We start from the raw sequence: 16,052 nt of genomic DNA, 5'->3' as shown, positions 1-16,052 counted from the left end.
ACCAGTATGCTGCAACAGGGGAACTCCTCCCACAGAAACACAGAAGAACACAAAGAAAAGTGAATTTTACCACTTTGGAGAGCTGATTGTGGGTTGCATATCAATTATCTAATGTCTTTTTAAAAACCAGAAAATATCTCATATATTGCCTTTGCCAGGAACAAATTTAGCAGATCTTTGGTTCTTATTATTTGCCTATTACACTGGCAGAATCAACTCATGCTAACCCATACTGATCCTCTTGTGTCTAAGACATGAATGAAATAAGGTTTATAGGATGAAAATGTGTTTAATTTGGGGCAGGAGATGGGGTGGAGTCATTACCTGGGTTTATCCAGGATCTTTTAGATAGGTGAATAGCTACTGCTCTAGAAAGCTGCATACTGCCCTTCCTCCTTTTCCTTCAAAGATAATGTGTGTGTGTGTGTGTGTGTGTGTGTGTGTGTGTGTGTTGTATGAGGAATTTGGCTTGGACATAGTGCAAGGTGGAACATTGGTGTGTGTGTGTGTGTGTGTGTGTGTGTGTGTGCACGTGCACGCCCATGAGCACATGTGTGCACATGGGGAAGGAGAATCTATAAGGTGGCCTTCATCTTGAACCCTAATCATATAAGATAATGACGGCTCCAAAATAACGTAAAGCCACTGTAAGGAAAAGATAGAGCAACTGCAAGTTACGTGGCAACCTTATAACTACATAAATAATATACTTTTTCCTTATAGCCAAATAGGTCATATATTTTACATTATTCAAAGGAATTTCTCTCCTGTAACTGGCCAGGATGCCGTCCTCTGAAATGAGCACACCCTGTGCCACAGGAAACCACACCAGCCTTGCTTGAAGGCTGCACGATCTTAGCATGAAGACCAGCTGGCATTCTTGGCCCAACCTGGTCTTCCCCACCTGAAAGTGGGGACTGGGCAAGTAGTGAGAAATTCCTCAATTGGGTTAGTTCTATAAATCTACACCAGATTCAAGCTGCCCCAATAGGGTACAGAAGGCCCTAGAATCAGTTCCAGGTACTGAAAAGCGATTAAGTTCACTATGGGTACAGAATCTGAGGATTCCAGGACAAAAGCGGACCTCCCAGGATGAGGTCATCACAGGGAACCATGTGGACAAGGCTGTCATCCCAGGTGGGGGAGCAGCAAGATGGAAAAAGCCTGGCTCTGTTATCTCATGGAACAAAGTGGCCAGACCAGTCCTGGACTGCCTGTCTCTGGACTGTTTTGTAAGAGAGAAATAGAATTCCCTCTTGTTTCAAGTGTTATAAATTTGGCTTTCTGTTATAAGCAGCCCAACCTATATCCCATGAAACAGAACAGAAATCAGTAAAGGTAAGAGAGTCATTTCTCTAGAGGCTAAAATATAGCATTCTAAGATTACTCTGATATACTCTGATTCAAATACTGCTCTCGGCTCTAAAAGGGATTCCTTTAGCTATTTATTAACTCATTCATGCAACGAATATTTATAAAGCACCTACTATTTATCAGGCACTGTGCTAGGTAGGCATTGCAGAAATAGCTTTCATCAAGACAGTTGCAGTACCCTCCTCGGGGTGCTAATGGATTGAAGGGAGAAATAGACAAAGCATGTACATTACAGAATGATAAATGCCAACAGAAAGATTGCCATTGGGCAGTACAGGCTGTGTCTATAAGATTGAGGGAGTTATCCCTAGAGAAAATGGGCTCTAAGGTAAGACCTGGAAGTCGAGATGGATTTAGAAGTAGTAAAAAAAAGGGGGTGGGGCGAGGAGGAGAGAGCCATCCAGGCAGAGGGAACAGAGTAAGGGAAGGCCCCAAAAGAGGAATCACAGATCAGACAGAATCCTAAGCATGGCCCTTAGTTCACAAAACGTGCCAAGTGGGCTGTTCATTTTTCCTAAAAAAGAAGTAGTGCTGTATCTTCACTTTGTGAGCACTAATTCATCGTAATAGTATACTGTACCAACTGAATGTATGTCCCCTGGAAACAAAAGGCAAGCTTTTGTTTTAGTTTATGTAATCCCATAATCCCTCACATAATCCTCTATGAAGGGTCAGGTAAATAAATAACTATTTTAATGACTTTACCAGAGCATATACTATGTGTAAAGCACTGAATTACACACACTGGCCATGGATCCAAAGTAAGGGAGGCCAACACGCAGAAGAACAAAGCAGGCAGGAGGGAAGGGTGTGACCCCGGCCCGGCATGGAACCACTCAGACTAAATTCCAAGTCAGAATGCTAGTGTTGCAGGTTGTTCCACTAAGAACAACCATCCCGGCACGCCCCACGTAAGAGCTGGGCATGTTTCTGGGGGCAAGAATACAGGCTTGGTGGAAGGGCTTCTTGAGACTGCCCAGTGCTATACCCAACCAGGGAATGGGAGAGAAGACCAAATAGTGGGCTCTCTTTTGGGGGGGGGGGGGGGGGGGGCAACTTTAGATACTAAAGACTGTCAGCCTCCTGCAGACTTGAAGTAGGAATAGAATTTCCAGATGATGGGGAAGGGGTTTCGGGAAGCGGGCCCATGAGGAGAAGAGAGCAGTCCAAGCAGAGGGAAAGGCATGAGCCCAAGCCCATAGGTCAAACGGGAGTTCGTCAAAGACCAGGCAGAGAGCAGGAGGCCGCCTGGCCCAGCCACACCACCCAGGTGCCAGCGCCCGCAGCACCACCCGGCTCACTCACTCCCTCCCCAGAGCACTCCCTGAGTCATACTGATTGAAATGGGGCACTTCACGTGGTGCAGACTACCTAAGTTCCTCTGTACCAGGGCGCTTTTCTTGAGGTTTACATGCCTTGGGGTAGGTCAAGATTATGTACAATTTAGTCACCATCGCATGAATATCACCTACTTGAAGGCATAAGTGTTTTTGCATTGGTAACTGGCTAACGCTTTCTGTCACTGCAGTTGACAAAGTGATTTTACGTGTCTTAGTCTCCTTAATCTTCACCACAACCCCCAAAGCAGAGGTACTAGCTCCATTTTATAACCTAAGAAAATGAAATGTCAAGACCACAGAGACAATGTAAATCCAAGAGCCAAGTCTTGAGCCCAAGTCTTTTGGCTCCCAAAACCATGCTACTTTTAAAAGAATACACTTTTGACTCTTAATCTCACAAAACAAACTGAGGGCTGCTGGGGGGAGGGGGGCCAGTAGAGGGGGGTGGGGCTATGAACATATGGTGAGTGCTGTGAAGTGTGTAAACCTGGCGATTCACAGACCTGTACCCCTGGGGATAAAAATACATTACATGTTTATAAATAAATAAATAAATAAATACACTTTTGCACTTACCATGATGAGCACTGAGTAATGTACAGAATTACTAAAGCACTATATTGTACACCTGAAACTAATGTAACATCATATGTTAACTACACTGGAATTAAAATTTAAAAAAAAATATAGTAAGAATACACTCTTGTTCTTAGAACATTTGTTTGTTTCTTTGCTGTTGCTTATATGATATAGGACCTTCTGGCACCTGATGAAGTTCATCAGTTGTTCATACACATTAGTAATCAGAGGCGCATCACATAGTGGCCTGCACTCAAGAATTACGTCCTTACTGGCTTTTTCCCGAGCATCTCATCCTTTTCATTCCTGGTAGCACTATCTGGCTCAGGACCCCACTGCTGGCATCATGGCCCCATTTCTTCATTCACACAGTCATGCAGGTAGCTGCTGTGACTCAGGTACTGTGCTAAGTGTTGGGCGTGAGGCGGGGATCAACAGAGATTTCCTGCTTTCAAAGATACATTCTAGGGAGGATAGAAGCAGGTAAATAAGACCTTACTGAGAATGTGAGAAGGCTACAAGGCAGCAGGCACATGGCGGGGCCCCCCTAGCATCAAGGAAAGGCACATATTCTAGAGTTGAGGAGTCGGGGACTTTAATGGGAAGGAAGCAAAAGTTAGCCAATGAGAAGGGGGAGAAATGGTCAGTTCAGGAAGTCAACTGGCATGAATGCTGAGTGACTTCACAGACAGAGCTCTGTATGGTTTGATCTGCCCCAAGGATGAGTGCAATGAGGAGGGGTAGTTGAGAGATGAGGACCTCATCAGATGACAAGAGCTTGCGAGCCATGTTGAAGAGTCTGGACTCAATCCTGGGGGCACTGGAGACCATCGAAAGCCTCCACACAGCACAGTTACGGGAGAAGACTTGTATTTTCAAAAGATCTGACTGTGATACGGAGAGAGGATTCAAGGGACACTTCTCCCATAGAAGTATAATGTTAGGGGCGCCCGGGTGGCTCAGAGGGTTAAGCCTCTGCCTTCAGCTCGGGTCATGATCTCAGGGTCTTGGGATCGAGCCCTGCATTGGGCTCTCTGCTCAGCAGGGAGCCTGTTTCCCTCTCTCTCTCTGTCTGCTTCTCTGCCTACTTGTCATCTCTGTCAAATAAATAAATAAAATATTTTTTATAAAAAGAAAGAAATAGGGGCGCCTGGGTGGCTCAGTGGGTTGAGGCCTCTGCCTTCGGCTCAGGTCATGATCTCAGGGTCTTGGGATTGAGCCCCACATCAGGCTCTCTGCTCAGCAGGGAGCCTGCTTCCCTTCCTCTCTCTCTGCCTGCTTGTGATCTCTCTCTGTCAAATAAATAAATAAAATATTTAAAAAAAAAGAAAGAAATATAATGTCAGCTACTTACATAACTTCAAGTTTTCTAGAAGCCACATTAAAAATGTAAAAATAAATGGGTGAAATGAATATCGTATTAATTAACTTAATATGCTAATTTTAACACCATGGTTTATTTAACCTACAGCATTAGAAAGAGGTGTGGAGAGACGTGAACACACTGGAGAAGTATTTGGGAAGAGAAGAAATTTGAGACAGTAAGGACTCATTAAATTCATTTTACGCACTAGCCTCAAATGAATCTTCCTGAAATACAGCTCTGTTTGAGATCGCCACTTGTTTTCATTTCTCCGTTCTTCCCCTTTTGCCTACCAAGGAAAGCCCCAGCTCCGTAGCCAGCAGCGGCCCAGCATCTGGACCCTCCCCTCCCCACGGTGGGGCCTCCTCGCGCCCCCCTGCACACCCCACGTCGCAGAGCAGTCATAACCTTATGCAGAAGGAATGAGAAGCCCTCTGCTCAGCGCTCTGGAACGGAGCAACGAGCCACTCCCACCGCGAGGCAGGCCCCCCCCCCCCCGTTCCAGGTCTGACTCCTGGCTTGGAAATCTGCCCGGTCCCTCTAGGGTGGGGGCCCTGCTTCTTGCTTTCCATTCCCCTCTTTCCTCCTTCCAGAGCTTGGAAGTCTGCCCATAAACCTGAGCGCGGCAGCTGGAGCCTTCTAACTGCTGACACACTTTCTTATTCCCTCACTCCAGATTACGTTTCCCAGTGCCACCTGTGCCTCCGTTTCTCAGTCCCAGCGCCTCCCGAGAGATCTGTCACCTACCCTGCCATAGCAGCTCTCCTTGCCTAGGCGACTACGCTCCTCTGTCTCCATACCGCCAGCCCCTCCCTTCCGGTGTTGCGCCTGTCGTCCTATACTGCTCTCCACTCCTGCCCCAGCGCTGGGGCAGGGCCGGCCCCTGCCAGTTCACCATCCTTTGCAGTGAACCAGGCTATTTCTAACACGGTTGTGAGCTGTCACAATGGACATTCAACGCCTTGCCATGGAAACATCCTTCTCGCTACCCTTGTGTGCCCTTTCCTCCGGTCAAAACAATCTAATTGCCTTTGTTACTCATGCCTCCCACTTACAGTACCTCCCTGATATATTCCTGCCAACCGCTCAGCCTGGAGGGGGCCTTGTCCCATCACATCCCCATTTACTGAGGAATTCTTAATAAATATTAAGCCCCAAAATATGAATATCATAATCTCCTGCCCACCCTGACTGGAAATGACATCTTCCCCCTCTGAACTCCTGTGGCTCAGTATCTGGACTTTGATTACGGATTTTATTGCATTGTTTTAAATGTCTTATCTCTCTAAGGCTATATATACACACATCTTGGGAATAAGATCCATGTCTGATTACTTAGCAAAGCAAAACTGTTAGGAGACAGGGGAGCAGGGAAAGAGAGATTTGGCTTAATTTTGCAAAATGAGTCATGGTCCATCCAGGATCAACGCTGAACCAGTTCACATTTTCAAGTGTCTGCTTAGCATCCTGAATCAAATCATTCCTGAAACCGAGGGGATAAGGACCCCTGTCCCTACAGACTTGAAGGAAATTCACTGACACTCCCTTAGCTCTCTTCTTGGACGTACGACTCTCCATCTCCCCTCTGTCTCTCCTTCCCTCTTTCTTTCTCTCTCTCTCCCCCTCCCCCAACCCCAAATTTCCATGGCTTCCCAAAACAGATGGAATACATTCAATCACCAGTTCCAATCCCTTCAGTCCTTCCTTCAGGGCAACAACTGGGTCCACAGGTGTGATTAAGGAGGCCCAGCAGTTTCCCTACTGACACAAGGCAACTCGAGGACCAGGGAACACAGCTGCACCCTCCCCTGGTTGTCTTTTAAACATTCCATGGTAGTGGAGAAGGCACTGGTAGGAAAACCAGACTGACCAGTGGGTGTTTCTGTTTCTGATTAAAGTGGGCAAAGTGGTTTCTTGCACCCTGTAGAAAACTCAGGCTCTGGTTCCCTGTATAGCAGTACATCTCGACATGGAAATCCTACGGCCTTCTTATTTTGCCAAGGTCTATGCCACAGGGTGATGGGGATGACTTAAGCGGATTGAGCATCATTATTTGTACTCATTTTCCAGTTTTCCTCCTCAGAACTCCAGGTGCTTTAGAAAATATGACAACATTATGGACATTGGGGAGGGTATGTGCTATGGTGAGTGCTATGAAGTGTGAAAACCTGGCGATTCACAGACCTGTACCCCCTGGGGATAAAAATACATTATATGTTTTCAATAAATAAATAAATAAATAAATAAATTTTTTTTTTAAAAGAAAATATGACAACAATCTCGCCAAATCCCTGTATGCAATCAGAGCACATTACCAACAAAAATAAGGTAATTATAATCCACCCACCACGACGTCTGTACTACCTCCATTATTCTCTAGTATTAGACATCTTAGTGGCTTCCATGTCTTATTTTCTTGTTCCACTGTAAAAATGCAAAGTGTCCAATCCTAGGCCGTGGTCAGGAGTCTCGTGATGTTAGCCAGACATCAAAATATCAGCTTTTATGAAGAAGCATTTAACTGTGATTAAACACTCTTCAAAGTGCTTTCAAGTGCTTAATCATTCCTCCCTGCTTCCCCGACTGGGTGAGGAGTTCCATTCCCCTGATGAAGCTATAGGTCCTAAGTTTCCTTTAGAAGCGTCAAAGAAGATTCTCTCTTGCCTCACAGACTTGATGGGGAGCAGAGCTGGTGATAACCTCTCAAAATGCTGTGTGCCTGGGTTGACATGACATGGCTAAGCCTTATCTTCCAGATGCTTCGCTGGAATTGAAGCCCTGGTGTCCTTGTGGCAGGTACTTGGATGTAGTACCATCAATGGGCAGTCCTTATAATTAGAACTCACATCCTTTTCTGGCCCAGCACATTCTTAAGATATAGGACAAGAATTATTCTACTGATGGCTTCAGAGTGGGGTGGGTCCTCCAGGGGAGCGGTGGTGAAGGGAGATGACGGGGGCATCCCTGCTTTGTGTAGCAGATGTCCAGAAGCTGAAACATAGAGGGCACTTTAAGAACATAAACAGAAACCAGCTACATAAGTCTGAGAAAATGTGATTTTTCTTTCTACCCAAAATAGATATTTGACATCTTAAGAGTATGAGCAGGCATAACCGTTTTAGAGCACAATTTGGCAATACTTGTCAATATTAAGAACATTCATTCCCTTTGAACAAGGAATGTCACTGCTAGGAATTTATCTGTGGATATTCAAGGAATATTTCAACAAAACATATGTACAAGGCTGGCCACCAAAGTGTTATTTCTCATGGTTTTAAAAATACATCAAAATGTCCACCAGTACAAGGACTGGTTAGATTTAAAAAAGTGGGGGGGGGGCACATCCATATAACAGATTACTAGGGACTGGTTAAAAAATTGGGATGGATCGTGTGTGCCAATATGGAAAGATTTCTAAGATATATCATTAAGGAGAAAAAGCCAGCTATAGAACAGTGTGTATAGTGTGAGCCCTTCTGTATGAAAATACACATTTGCACATAGTTACATACAGGAATGTGTGTGAAAGACTCTCAAATGGTTAGCAGGGGCTAACTTGGGAAAAGTCTCTGAGATGGGGTGAAAAGATGGCTTCCCAGGATAGGGACCATCTGGGGGAGAGATCAGGGACCAGTTTGGGTTTCTTATTTGTACCCCCCACTATTAAAAAATATAACAATTATTATTTTACAGGGTTTCTAAATTAGCGTCTTCAACAGCAACTGGTTATGTGGCTAATGAGGACAGAAAAAAGAGATTGTCCACAGAGCGATCGATAATACCCCAGCCAGCTGACCTGAAGAGGAAGCTCTCTAGCCCACACTAAGGAGGAAGCTGGCCTCTGCAGAACGTGTTCGCTGGGTGTCAGAGTGGAGGGGAAGTGGAAAGAAGAAGGGTAATCATTGCTCCATCTGGATTTTTTATTGAATTTCATTTTTTCTTATTGTGCTTTAGAAAAGGACTTCGGTTACAAGGCACTAGACCTTGCCTGAGACCACAAATATGAGGGACCACAATGTTGTCCCAGCTCTCCAGAAAGAAGTCAGAAGGAGCACTCTTATCCCCCGTCCCCACCCCACTGGCCAATCAGAAGGCTAGAAGGGGGGTTTTAGGAGGGAATATTGACAAAGCTACTTAGCAATAGGCCTTAAAGGATGAGGAATATAAACCAGCCTCAGAGACAGAACTTTAAGAGCTGCTGTTGCTACTGAACAACATGACTCCTTTGTATTCCTGGGCCTGGGAAAACCTCTGGCTTCTGCACACAGTCTGGAGGTTGTACTTATCAATCCATTCCACATCCAATTGGTGCACACACAATTGTTCATCCCAGTGGTGTGAAGAGATAAGGCAAGGCTAAGACTCAAGAGAGTCTCCTTCACAGAAAGCCTCACCTGTCACACAACGTTTGTGACACACGTGGAGGTTTTCTATTGGTCAAAACCCACCTCAGTGGTTTTCATTCTGGAGCAAGTTCATCAACATTTAGCTGAGTAAAATATCCATTGGCACTGGCCATATACAAATCCTACGAAATAGCCCAACTCTAGCATTATTTTCTATCTGGTGGTGATCCCAGGACCATCAGTCCCAGGGTAAGCACAGAATTTCCCCATCTCTCCCTCAACCGGCCAGTCATTCATCCTTAGGGCAGAAAAGAGTGGGTCAACAACATTATAAGCCTTCTTGGATAATTTCCAAATGCTGGAGCTTCTTCAGGGAAGTGAACCTCCCCTCAGGGCAGTTACAGCTAGTTACAGCACAGGGCTAATGAGGCCAAGGTCATGAGCTTATTTACCCTGAGGGCCAATCAGCTTTGATCTGTTTCATGGCCACATTCTGTATCCCTCAACCCAAACAGCTGCTTCAAAAATGGATGCCCTTGATAGCAAAGGGTACTGGTCCAAAATAAAATAGATGTGTTGGTTCAAATTTATCATGCTCTGGGAAAAAACAACACAAAACATATTAAAAACATTAAAATGACATTACCGGAGGAGTCAAGATGGCGGAGAAGTAGCAAGCTGAGACTGCTTCAGCTAGCCGGAGATCAGCTAGATAGCTTATCTAAAGATTGCAAACACCTGAAAATCCATCGGCAGATCGAAGAGAAGAAGAACAGCAATTCTGGAAACAGAAAAACAACCACTTTCTGAAAGGTAGGACCGGCGGAGAAGTGAATCCAAAGCGACGGGAAGATAGACCCCGGGGGGAGGGGCCGGCTCCCGGCAAGCGGCGGAGCAACCGCGCACAAAATCAGGACTTTTAAAAGTCTGTTCCGCTGAGGGACATCGCTCCAGAGGCTAAACCGGGGCGAAGCCCACGCGGGGTCAGCGTGGCCTCAGGTCCCGCAGGGTCACAGAAGGATCGGGGGTGTCTGAGTGTCGCAGAGCTTGCGGGTATTGGAACGGGAAAGCCGGCTACAGAGACAGAGCTGACAGTAAGCTCGCAGCTCCGTGTTACCTTGAACCGGTCGCAGGCTCGGTGAGCTCGGAGCGCGGCCGGAGGTCAGGCAGACGGGAGTAACTGGGCGCTGTTCTCTGAGGGCGCACTGAGGAGTGGGGCCCTGGGCTCTCGGCTCCTCCGGGCCGGAGACCAGGAGGCCGCCATTTGTATTCCCGTCCTCTGGAACTCTACGGAAAGCGCTCAGGGAACAAAAGCTCCTGAAAGCAAACCCGAGCGGATTACTCACCCCGGCCCCGGGTAAGGGCGGTGTAATTCCGCCTGGGGCAAAGACACTTGAGAATCACTACAACAGGCCCCTCCCCCAGAAGATCAACAAGAAATCCAGCCTAGACCAAGTTCACCTACCAAGGAGTGCGGTTTCAATACCAAGGAGAGCAGCAGAATTCCAGAGGAGGAGAAAGCCAAGCACGGAACTCATGGCTTTTTTCCTGTGATTTTTTTTTAGTCTTGCAGTTAATTTAATTTTTTCTTTTTCATTTTTTTTTTCCTCGCCTTCGGGTAAAATTTTTTTTTAACTGTTACCTTTTTTCTTTTTTAACGATTTTTTTACTAGTTTATCTAATATATATATATTTTTTACATTTTTCTTAGGTGTTTTCTTTTTTTTTAAAAATTCTTTTCTTTTCTTTTCTTTTTTTTTTTCTTTTTCTTTTCTTTTTGTTTTTTTTTTTTTCTTTCTTCCTTTTTGAACCTCTTTTTATCCCCTTTCTCCCCACTCACGATTTTGGATCTCTTCTAATTTGGTTTAATTAAAGCATATTTTCCTGGGGTTGTTGCCACCCTTTTAGTATTTTACTTGCCCCTTCATTTACTCTTATCTGGACAAAATGACAAGACGTAAAAAATTCAACACAAAAAAAAGAACAAGAGGCAGTACCGAAGGCTAGGGACCTAATCAATACAGACATCGGTAATATGTCAGATCTAGAGTTCAGAATGACAATTCTCAAGGTTCTAGCCGGGCTCGAAAAAGGCATGGAAGATATTAGAGAAACCCCTCTCGAGAGATATAAAAGCCCTTTCTGGAGAAATAAAAGAACTAAAATCTAACCAAGGTGAAATCAAAAAAGCTATTAATGAGGTGCAATCAAAAATGGAGGCTCTAACTGCTAGGATAAATGAGGCAGAAGAAAGAATTAGTGATATAGAAGACCAAATGACAGAGAATAAAGAAGCTGAGCAAAAGAGGGACAAACAGCTACTGGACCACGAGGGGAGAATTCGAGAGATAAGTGACACCATAAGACGAAAACAACATTAGAATAATTGGGATTCCAGAAGAAGAAGAAAGTGAGAGGGGAGCAGAAGGTATACTGGAGAGAATTATTGGGGAGAATTTCCCCAATATGGCAAAGGGAACGAGCATCAAAATTCAGGAGGTTCAGAGAACGCCCCCTCAAAATCAATAAGAATAGGCCCACACCCCGTCACCTAATAGTAAAATTTACAAGTCTCAATGACAAAGAGAAAATCCTGAAAGCAGCCCGGGAAAAGAAGTCTGTAACATACAATGGTAAAAATATTAGATTGGCAGCTGACTTATCCACAGAGACCTGGCAGGCCAGAAAGAGCTGGCATGATATTTTCAGAGCACTAAACGAGAAAAAACATGCAGCCAAGAATACTATATCCAGCTAGGCTATCATTGAAAATAGAAGGAGAGATTAAAAGCTTCCAGGACAAACAAAAACTGAAAGAATTTGCAAATACCAAACCAGCTCTACAGGAAATATTGAAAGGGGTCCTCTAAGCAAAGAGAGAGCCTACAAGTGGTAGATCAGAAAGGAACAGAGACCATATACAGTAACAGTTCACCTTACAGGCAATACAATGGCACTAAATTCATATCTCTCAATACTTACCCTGAATGTGAATGGGCTAAATGCCCCTGTCAAAAGACACAGGGTATCAGAATGGATAAAAAAACAAAAACCCATCTATATGTTGCCTCCAAGAACACATTTTAAGCCCGAAGACACCTCCAGATTTAAAGTGAGGGGGTGGAAAAGAATTTACCATGCTAATGGACATCAGAAGAAAGCAGGAGTGGCAATCCTTATATCAGATCAATTAGATTTAAGCCAAAGACTATAATAAGAGATGAGGAAGGACACTATATCATACTCAAAGGGTCTGTCCAACAAGAAGATTTAACAATTTTAAATATCTATGCCCCCAATGTGGGAGCAGCCAACTATATAAACCAATTAATAACAAAATCAAAGAAACACATCAACAATAATACAATGATAGTATGGGACTTTAACACTCCCCTCACTGAAATGGACAGGTCATCCAAGCAAAAGATCAGCAAGGAAATAAAGGCCTTAAACGACACACTGGACCAGATGGACATCACAGATATATTCAGAATATTTCATCCCAAAGCAACAGAATACACATTCTTCTCTAGTGCACATGGAACATTCTCCAGAATAGATCACATCCTCGGTCCTAAATCAGGACTCAACCGGTATCAAAAGATTGGGATCATTCCCTGCATATTTTTCAGACCACAATGCTCTAAAGCTAGAACTCAACCACAAAAGGAAGTTTGGAAAGAACCCAAATACATGGAGACTAAACAGTATCCTTCTAAAGAATGAATGGGTCAACCGGGAAATTAAAGAAGAATTGAAAAAAAAAAATCATGGAAACAAATGATAATGAAAATACAACGGTTCAAAATCTGTGGGGACACAACAAAGGCAGTCCTGAGAGGAAAAATTTATATAGCGGTACAAGCCTTTCTCAAGAAACAAGAAAGGTCTCAGGTACACAACCTAACCCTACACCTAAAGGAGCTGGAGAAAGAACAAGAAAGAAACCCTAAGCCCAGCAGGAGAAGAGAAATCATAAAGATCAGAGCAGAAATCAATGAAATAGAAACCAAAAAAAACAATAGAACAAATCAACGAAACTAGGAGCTGGTTCTTTGAAAGAATTAATAAAATTGATAAACCCCTGGCCCGACTTATCAAAAAGAAAAAGAGAAAGGACCCAAATAAATAAAATCATGAATGAAAGAGGAGAGATCACAACTAACACCAAAGAAATACAAACTATTATAAGAACATACTATGAGCAACTCTACGGCAATAAATTTGACAATCTGGAAGAAATGGATGCATTCCTAGAAACATATAAACTACCACAACTGAACAAGGAAGAAATAGAAAGCCTGAACAGACCCATAACCAGTAAGGAGATTGAAACAGTCATTAAAAATCTCCAAACAAACAAAAGCCCAGGGCCAGACGGCTTCCCGGGGGAATTCTACCAAACATTTAAAGAAGAACTAATTCCTATTCTCCTAAAACTGTTCCAAAAAATAGAAATGGAAGGAAAACTTCCAAACTCATTTTATGAGGCCAGCATCACCTTGATCCCAAAACCAGACAAGGATCCCACCAAAAAAGAGAGCTATAGACCGATATCCTTGATGAACACAGATGCGAAAATACTCAACAAATTACTAGCCAATAGGATTCAACAGTACATTAAAAAGATTATTCACCACGACCAAGTGGGATTTATTCCAGGGCTGCAAGGTTGGTTCAACATCCGCAAATCAGTCAATGTGATACAACACATCAATAAAAGAAAGAACAAGAACCATATGATACTCTCAATAGATGCTGAAAAAGCATTTGACAAAGTACAACATTCCTTCCTGATCAAAACTCTTCAAAGTGTAGGGATAGAGGGCACATACCTCAATATCATCAAAGCCATCTATGAAAAACCCACCGCAAATATCATTCTCAATGGAGAAAAAACTGAAAGCTTTTCCGCTAAGGTCAGGAACACGGCAGGGATGTCCATTATCACCACTGCTATTCAACATCGTACTAGAGGTCCTAGCCTCAGCAATCAGACAACAAAAGGAAATTAAAGGCATCCAAATCGGCAAAGAAGAAGTCAAATTATCACTCTTCGCAGATGATATGATACTATATGTGGAAAACCCAAAAGACTCCACTCCAAAACTGCTAGAACTTATACAGGAATTCAGTAAAGTGTCAGGATATAAAATCAATGCACAGAAATCAGTTGCATTTCTCTACACCAACAGCAAGACAGAAGAAAGAGAGATATTAAGGAGTCAATCCCATTTACAATTGCATCCAAAACCATAAGATACCTAGGAATAAACCTAACCAAAGAGACACAGAATCTATACTCAGAAAACTATAAAGTACTCATGAAAGAAATTGAGGAAGACACAAAGAAATGGAAAAATGTTCCATGCTCCTGGATTGGAAGAATAAATATTGTGAAAATGTCTATGCTACCTAAAGCAATCTACACATTTAATGCAATTCCTATCAAAGTACCATCCATCTTTTTCAAAGAAATGGAACAAATAATGCTAAAATTTATATGGAACCAGAAAAGACCTCGAATAGCCAAAGGGATATTGAAAAAGAAAGCCAACGTTGGTGGCATCACAATTCCGGACTTCAAGCTCTATTACAAAGCTGTCATCATCAAGACAGCATGGTACTGGCACAAAAACAGACACATAGATCAATGGAACAGAATAGAGAGCCCAGAAATAGACCCTCAAATCTATGGTCAACTAATCTTCGACAAAGCAGGAAAGAATGTCCAATGGAAAAAAAGACAGCCTTTTCAATAAATGGTGCTGGGAAAATTGGACAGCCACATGCAGAAAAATGAAATTGGACCATTTCCTTACACCACACACAAAAAATAGACTCAAAATGGATGAAGGACCTCAATGTACGAAAGGAATCCATCAAAATCCTTGAGGAGAACACGGGCAGCAACCTCTTCGACCTCTGCCGCAGCAACATCTTCCTAGGAACAACGCAAAAGGCAAGGGAAGCAAGGGAAAAAAAATGAACTACTGGGATTTCATCAAGATCAAAAGCTTTTGCACAGCAAAGGAAACAGTTAACAAAATCAAAAGACAACTGACAGAATGGGAGAAGATATTTGCAAACGACATATCAGATAAAGGACTAGTGTCCAGAATCTATAAAGAACTTAACAAACTCAACACCCAAAGAACAAATAATCCAATCAAGAAATGGGCAGAGGACATGAACAGACATTTCTGCAAAGAAGACATCCAGATGGCGAACAGACACATGGAAAAGTGCTCCATATCACTCGGCATCAGGGAAATACAAATCAAAACCACAATGAGATATCACCTCACACCAGTCAGAATGGCTAAAATCAACAAGTCAGGAAATGACAGATGCTGGCGAGGATGCGGAGAAAGGGGGGAACCCTCCTACACTGTTGGTGGGAATGCAAGCTGGTGCAGCCCACTCTGGAAAACAGCATGGAGGTTCCTCAAAATGTTGAAAATAGAACTGCCCTATGACCCAGCAATTGCACTATTGGGTATTTACCCTAAAGATACAAATGTAGTGATCCAAAGGGGCACATGCACCCGAATGTTTATAGCAGCAATGTCCACAATAGCCAAACTATGGAAAGAACCTAGATGTCCATCAACAGATGAATGGATCAAGAAGATGTGGTATATATACACAATGGAATACTATGCAGCCATCAAAAGAAATGAAATCTTGCCATTTGCAACAACATGGATGGAACTAGAGCGTATCATGCTTAGCGAAATAAGTCAAGCAGAGAAAGACAACTATCATATGATCTCCCTGATATGAGGAAGTGGTGATGCAACATGGAGGCTTAAGTGGGTAGAAGAAGAATAAATGAAACAAGATGGGATTGGGAGGGAGACAAACCATAAGTGACTCAATCTCACAAAACAAACTGAGGGTTGCCGGGGGGAGGGGGTTTGGGAGAAGGGGTTGGGATTATGGACATTGGGGAGGGCATGTGATTTGGTGAGTGCTGTGAAGTGTGTAAACCTGGTGATTCACAGACCTGTACCCCTGGGGATAAAAATATATGTTTATAAAAAATAA

At 43.4% G+C, this 16,052-nt stretch overlaps 1 protein-coding gene across 4 annotated transcripts in view; it reads right to left on the bottom strand.

The window, feature by feature from the left end:
- Nucleotides 1-16,052, bottom strand: part of RGL1 (ral guanine nucleotide dissociation stimulator like 1) — a 165,186-nt gene that overhangs the window by 132,143 nt on the left and 16,991 nt on the right. For 2 of the 4 annotated variants that reach the window (XM_004767942.3, XM_045074341.1), the window contains exon 1: nt 5,404-5,552. The exons of the other annotated variants lie outside the window; for them this stretch is intronic. In XM_004767942.3, the coding sequence (XP_004767999.1) occupies nt 5,404-5,454 (51 nt within the window). In that variant the 5' untranslated portion in view covers nt 5,455-5,552. Of the gene's footprint in view, nt 1-5,403; nt 5,553-16,052 lie in introns of those variants that run through there. 4 annotated transcript variants of the gene reach the window in all.

The sequence above is a fragment of the Mustela putorius genome, unplaced genomic scaffold, assembly GCF_011764305.1.
Source record: "Mustela putorius furo isolate JIRA1106 unplaced genomic scaffold, ASM1176430v1.1 tig00537335_pilon_pilon_pilon, whole genome shotgun sequence".
NCBI lineage: Eukaryota > Metazoa > Chordata > Mammalia > Carnivora > Mustelidae > Mustela > Mustela putorius.
Note: the sequence above shows the minus strand (reverse complement) of the source record. Positions and strands in the feature narration are given on the sequence as shown.